General features: G+C 56.7%; 1 protein-coding gene across 7 annotated transcripts in view; it reads left to right on the top strand.

Annotated features, from left to right (window-relative positions):
• Positions 1-6,294, top strand: part of LOC141783164 (uncharacterized) — a 13,542-nt gene extending 7,248 nt beyond the window's left edge. For 5 of the 7 annotated variants that reach the window (XM_074660251.1, XM_074660252.1, XM_074660250.1 and 2 more), the window contains 2 exons: positions 669-759; positions 5,874-6,294. In XM_074660251.1, coding sequence (XP_074516352.1) covers positions 669-759; positions 5,874-5,990 — 208 coding nt within the window. In that variant the 3' untranslated portion in view covers positions 5,991-6,294. The remainder of the gene's footprint in view (positions 1-668; positions 760-5,873) is intronic. The other 2 variants (XM_074660253.1, XM_074660248.1) reach the window with 1 other exon arrangement.
• Positions 6,295-6,730: the final 436 nt, after the last annotated feature.

Genomic DNA, 6,730 nt, shown 5'->3' with positions numbered 1-6,730 from the left:
CCTGCATGTCTTTGGACTGTGGGAGGAAACCTGAGAACCCGGAGTAAACCCACGCTAACCTGCATGTCTTTGGACTGTGGGAGGAAACCTGAGAACCCGGAGTAAACCCACGCTAACCTGCATGTCTTTGGACTGTGGGAGGAATCCTGAGAACCCGGAGTAAACCCACGCTAACCTGCATGTCTTTGGACTGTGGGAGGAATCCTGAGAACCCGGAGTAAACCCACACTAACCTGCATGTCTTTGGACTGTGGGAGGAAACCTGAGAACCCAGAGTAAACCCACGCTAACCTGCATGTCTTTGGACTGTGGGAGGAATCCTGAGAACCCGGAGTAAACCCACGCTAACCTGCATGTCTTTGGACTGTGGGAGGAAACCTGAGAACCCGGAGTAAACCCACGCTAACCTGCATGTCTTTGGACTGTGGGAGGAATCCTGAGAACCCGGAGTAAACCCACACTAACCTGCATGTCTTTAGACTGTGGGAGGAAACCTGAGAACCCGGAGTAAACCCACACTAACCTGCATGTCTTTAGACTGTGGGAGGAAACCTGAGAACCCGGAGTGTGTGTTGTCTGGATCTTTTTTGTCACTAATTTAATGTTCTCAACCTGATGTTCTGTGTGTGTGTGTGTGTGTGTGTGTGTGTGTGTGTGTGTGTGTTCAGAGCGTGGAGGTTCATCATGGAGAACTTGAGGAAGAAAGGATCTCTGCTGGTCACCGTCCCCAGTCTGCAGGAGAGTCTGAACCGTCTGCAGGTGAGACACCTGTCACACCTGTTACTGACGGCGGTCAGGGTGTATCCACCAGGGAGACTGTCTCCACCAGGTAACCCGTCTCCACCAAGGTAGTTGGAGGTATCCCGTCTCCACCAGGGTAGTTGGAGGTAACCCATCTCCACCAGGGAGACCGTCTCCACCAGGGAGACCGTCTCCACCAGGGTAGTTGGAGGTAACCCATCTCCACCAGGGAGACTGTCTCCACCAGGGAGACCGTCTCCACCAGGGTAGTTGGAGGTAACCCATCTCCACCAGGGAGATCGTCTCCACCAGGGAGACCGTCTCCACCAGGGAGATCGTCTCCACCAGGGTAGTTGGAGGTAATCCGTCTCCACCAGGGTAGTTGGAGGTAATCCGTCTCCACCAGGGTAGTTGGAGGTAACCCGTCTCCACCAGGGAGACCGTCTCCACCAGGGTAGTTGGAGGTATCCCGTCTCCACCAGGGTAGTTGGAGGTATCCCGTCTCCACCAGGGTAGTTGGAGGTATCCCGTCTCCACCAGGGTAGTTGGAGGTAACCCGTCTCCACCAGGGTAGTTGGAGGTAACCCGTCTCCACCAGGGTAGTTGGAGGTATCCCGTCTCCACCAGGGTAGTTGGAGGTATCCCGTCTCCACCAGGGTAGTTGGAGGTAACCCGTCTCCACCAGGGAGACCGTCTCCACCAGGGTAGTTGGAGGTATCCCGTCTCCACCAGGGTAGTTGGAGGTATCCCGTCTCCACCAGGGTAGTTGGAGGTAACCCATCTCCACCAGGGAGACCGTCTCCACCAGGGAGACTGTCTCCACCAGGGAGACCGTCTCCACCAGGGTAGTTGGAGGTAATCCGTCTCCACCAGGGAGATCGTCTCCACCAGGGAGACCGTCTCCACCAGGGAGATCGTCTCCACCAGGGTAGTTGGAGGTAATCCGTCTCCACCAGGGTAGTTGGAGGTATCCCGTCTCCACCAGGGTAGTTGGAGGTAACCCGTCTCCACCAGGGAGACCGTCTCCACCAGGGTAGTTGGAGGTATCCCGTCTCCACCAGGGTAGTTGGAGGTATCCCGTCTCCACCAGGGTAGTTGGAGGTATCCCGTCTCCACCAGGGTAGTTGGAGGTAACCCGTCTCCACCAGGGTAGTTGGAGGTAACCCGTCTCCACCAGGGTAGTTGGAGGTATCCCGTCTCCACCAGGCTAGTTGGAGGTATCCCGTCTCCACCAGGGTAGTTGGAGGTAACCCGTCTCCACCAGGGAGACCGTCTCCACCAGGGTAGTTGGAGGTATCCCGTCTCCACCAGGGTAGTTGGAGGTATCCCGTCTCCACTAGGGAGACCGTCTCCACCAAGGTAGTTGGAGGTAACCCGTCTCCACCAGGGAGACCGTCTCCACCAGGGTAGTTGGAGGTATCCCGTCTCCACCAGGGTAGTTGGAGGTATCCCGTCTCCACTAGGGAGACCGTCTCCACCAAGGTAGTTGGAGGTAACCCGTCTCCACCAGGGTAGTTGGAGGTATCCCGTCTCCACTAGGGAGACCGTCTCCACCAAGGTAGTTGGAGGTATCCCGTCTCCACCAGGGTAGTTGGAGGTATCCCGTCTCCACTAGGGAGACCGTCTCCACCAAGGTAGTTGGAGGTAACCCGTCTCCACCAGGGAGACCGTCTCCACCAGGGTAGTTGGAGGTATCCCGTCTCCACCAAGGTAGTTGGAGGTAACCCGTCTCCACCAGGGAGACCGTCTCCACCAAGGTAGTTGGAGGTAACCCGTCTCCACTAGGGAGACCGTCTCCACCAAGGTAGTTGGAGGTAACCCGTCTCCACCAGGGAGACCGTCTCCACCAGGGTAGTTGGAGGTATCCCGTCTCCACCAGGGTAGTTGGAGGTAACCCGTCTCCACCAGGGTAGTTGGAGGTATCCCGTCTCCACCAGGGTAGTTGGAGGTATCCCGTCTCCACCAGGGTAGTTGGAGGTAACCCGTCTCCACCAGGGTAGTTGGAGGTAACCCGTCTCCACCAGGGTAGTTGGAGGTATCCCGTCTCCACCAGGGTAGTTGGAGGTATCCCGTCTCCACCAGGGTAGTTGGAGGTAACCCGTCTCCACCAGGGAGACCGTCTCCACCAGGGTAGTTGGAGGTATCCCATCTCCACCAGGGTAGTTGGAGGTATCCCGTCTCCACCAGGGTAGTTGGAGGTATCCCATCTCCACCAGGGTAGTTGGAGGTAACCCGTCTCCACTAGGGAGACCGTCTCCACCAGGGTAGTTGGAGGTAACCCGTCTCCACCAGGGTAGTTGGAGGTATCCCATCTCCACCAGGGTAGTTGGAGGTAACCCGTCTGCACCAGGGTAGTTGGAGGTATCCCATCTCCACCAGGGTAGTTGGAGGTATCCCGTCTCCACCAGGGTAGTTGGAGGTATCCCATCTCCACCAGGGTAGTTGGAGGTAACCCGTCTCCACTAGGGAGACCGTCTCCACTAGGGAGACCGTCTCCACCAGGGTTGTTGGAGGTAACCCATCTCCACCAGGGTAGTTGGAGGTAACCCGTCTCCACCAGGGTAGTTGGAGGTATCCCGTCTCCACCAGGGTAGTTGGAGGTATCCCGTCTCCACCAGGGTAGTTGGAGGTAACCCGTCTCCACCAGGGTAGTTGGAGGTAACCCGTCTCCACCAGGGTAGTTGGAGGTATCCCGTCTCCACCAGGCTAGTTGGAGGTATCCCGTCTCCACCAGGGTAGTTGGAGGTAACCCGTCTCCACCAGGGAGACCGTCTCCACCAGGGTAGTTGGAGGTATCCCGTCTCCACCAGGGTAGTTGGAGGTATCCCGTCTCCACTAGGGAGACCGTCTCCACCAAGGTAGTTGGAGGTAACCCGTCTCCACCAGGGAGACCGTCTCCACCAGGGTAGTTGGAGGTATCCCGTCTCCACCAGGGTAGTTGGAGGTATCCCGTCTCCACTAGGGAGACCGTCTCCACCAAGGTAGTTGGAGGTAACCCGTCTCCACCAGGGTAGTTGGAGGTATCCCGTCTCCACTAGGGAGACCGTCTCCACCAAGGTAGTTGGAGGTATCCCGTCTCCACCAGGGTAGTTGGAGGTATCCCGTCTCCACTAGGGAGACCGTCTCCACCAAGGTAGTTGGAGGTAACCCGTCTCCACCAGGGAGACCGTCTCCACCAGGGTAGTTGGAGGTATCCCGTCTCCACCAAGGTAGTTGGAGGTAACCCGTCTCCACCAGGGAGACCGTCTCCACCAAGGTAGTTGGAGGTAACCCGTCTCCACTAGGGAGACCGTCTCCACCAAGGTAGTTGGAGGTAACCCGTCTCCACCAGGGAGACCGTCTCCACCAGGGTAGTTGGAGGTATCCCGTCTCCACCAGGGTAGTTGGAGGTAACCCGTCTCCACCAGGGTAGTTGGAGGTATCCCGTCTCCACCAGGGTAGTTGGAGGTATCCCGTCTCCACCAGGGTAGTTGGAGGTAACCCGTCTCCACCAGGGTAGTTGGAGGTAACCCGTCTCCACCAGGGTAGTTGGAGGTATCCCGTCTCCACCAGGGTAGTTGGAGGTATCCCGTCTCCACCAGGGTAGTTGGAGGTAACCCGTCTCCACCAGGGAGACCGTCTCCACCAGGGTAGTTGGAGGTATCCCATCTCCACCAGGGTAGTTGGAGGTATCCCGTCTCCACCAGGGTAGTTGGAGGTATCCCATCTCCACCAGGGTAGTTGGAGGTAACCCGTCTCCACTAGGGAGACCGTCTCCACCAGGGTAGTTGGAGGTAACCCGTCTCCACCAGGGTAGTTGGAGGTATCCCATCTCCACCAGGGTAGTTGGAGGTAACCCGTCTGCACCAGGGTAGTTGGAGGTATCCCATCTCCACCAGGGTAGTTGGAGGTATCCCGTCTCCACCAGGGTAGTTGGAGGTATCCCATCTCCACCAGGGTAGTTGGAGGTAACCCGTCTCCACTAGGGAGACCGTCTCCACTAGGGAGACCGTCTCCACCAGGGTTGTTGGAGGTAACCCATCTCCACCAGGGTAGTTGGAGGTAACCCGTCTCCACCAGGGTAGTTGGAGGTATCCCGTCTCCACCAGGGTAGTTGGAGGTATCCCGTCTCCACCAGGGTAGTTGGAGGTAACTCGTCTCCACCAGGGTAGTTGGAGGTATCCCGTCTCCACCAGGGTAGTTGGAGGTAACCCGTCTCCACCAGGGTAGTTGGAGGTAACCCATCTCCACCAGGGAGACCGTCTCCACCAGGGAGACCGTCTCCACCAGAGAGATCGTCTCCACCAGGGAGATCGTCTCCACCAGGGTAGTTGGAGGTATCCCGTCTCCACCAGGGTAGTTGGAGGTAACCCATCTCCACCAGGGAGACCGTCTCCACCAGGGAGACTGTCTCCACCAGGGAGAATGTCTCCACCAGGGAGATCGTCTCCACCAGGGTAGTTGGAGGTAACCCGTCTCCACCAGGGTAGTTGGAGGTATCCCATCTCCACCAGGGAGACCGTCTCCACCAGGGTAGTTGGAGGTAACCCGTCTCCACCAGGGTAGTTGGAGGTATCCCATCTCCACCAGGGTAGTTGGAGGTAACCCATCTCCACCAGGGAGACCGTCTCCACCAGGGAGACTGTCTCCACCAGGGAGATCGTCTCCACCAGGGTAGTTGGAGGTAACCCGTCTCCACCAGGGTAGTTGGAGGTATCCCATCTCCACCAGGGTAGTTGGAGGTATCCCATCTCCACCAGGGTAGTTGGAGGTAACCCATCTCCACCAGGGAGACCGTCTCCACCAGGGAGACTGTCTCCACCAGGGAGATCGTCTCCACCAGGGTAGTTGGAGGTATCCCATCTCCACCAGGGTAGTTGGAGGTATCCCGTCTCCACCAGGGTAGTTGGAGGTATCCCGTCTCCACCAGGGTAGTTGGAGGTAATCCGTCTCCACCAGGGAGACCGTCTCCACCAGGGTAGTTGGAGGTAATCCGTCTCCACCAGGGAGATCGTCTCCACCAGGGAGACCGTCTCCACCAGGGAGATCGTCTCCACCAGGGTAGTTGGAGGTAATCCGTCTCCACCAGGGAGACCTCCAACATAGAAAAGACACACAGTGACCAGAACTAACCACTTCCTGTTTGTGTCCAGCAGGAGGCGCTGCCGCCCGGCTGGGTGGAGGAACTTCCTGTGGACTACGATGTTTACCTGGGCAGAGACAGCGACCCCGACGCTCTCAAAGAGATCCACCTGTACAGGGTCCTCTGATCTGGACTGGTCTAATCTGGACTGGTCTGGTCTGATCTGGGCCGGTCTGATCTGGTCTGGACCGGTCTGATCTGGGCCGGTCTGGTCTGATCTGGACCGGTCTGATCTGGGCCGGTCTGATCTGATCTGGACCGGTCTGATCTGGTCTGGACCGGTCTGATCTGATCTGGACTGGTCTGGACCGGTTTGGACTGGACCTCCAGGTGTCGGGGTCTGGGGGTCTGGGGATCTGAGGGTCTGGGGGTCTGGGGGTCGTGGTTTCCTGCATTCCGACTTTTAAATAATAAAAATAACAAAATATGAAGTTTGCACCAGCATTTTAATGTTAAATAGGCCTACTTTTAATTCTATATATATTTATAAATATATATAAAATTATATACATAAATAAATTATATATATATATACTTTATTCTTTTCATGGTCTGGAGCAGCTCTCCGGGTGAAGCGACAGCTGGTGTATCTGTATTGTGGTCCGGGTGGAAACAGGTTGAGATAACGACAGGAAGAAAAAAGAGGAGGATACCGGGAGAATACCGGGGGTACGTTCCAAAGCTCTTAATTTTAATTTCCTCGCTCCTCGATCCTCGCTTGAACCGGAAGTTGTTCTGGTGCGCCATTTTGAAGACCGTTCCAAAGCTCTTATTTGTGCATCGAGACGCGAGGATCGAGGAGCGAGGAGGCTTGCCGGAGGAGCGAGGATACACCAGTGTATCCTGCACGGAAGTCTTTTACCGACC

The sequence above is a fragment of the Sebastes fasciatus genome, chromosome 15 (genome assembly GCF_043250625.1).
Source record: "Sebastes fasciatus isolate fSebFas1 chromosome 15, fSebFas1.pri, whole genome shotgun sequence".
In the NCBI taxonomy this organism is placed as follows: domain Eukaryota; kingdom Metazoa; phylum Chordata; class Actinopteri; order Perciformes; family Sebastidae; genus Sebastes; species Sebastes fasciatus.
Note: the sequence above shows the minus strand (reverse complement) of the source record. Positions and strands in the feature narration are given on the sequence as shown.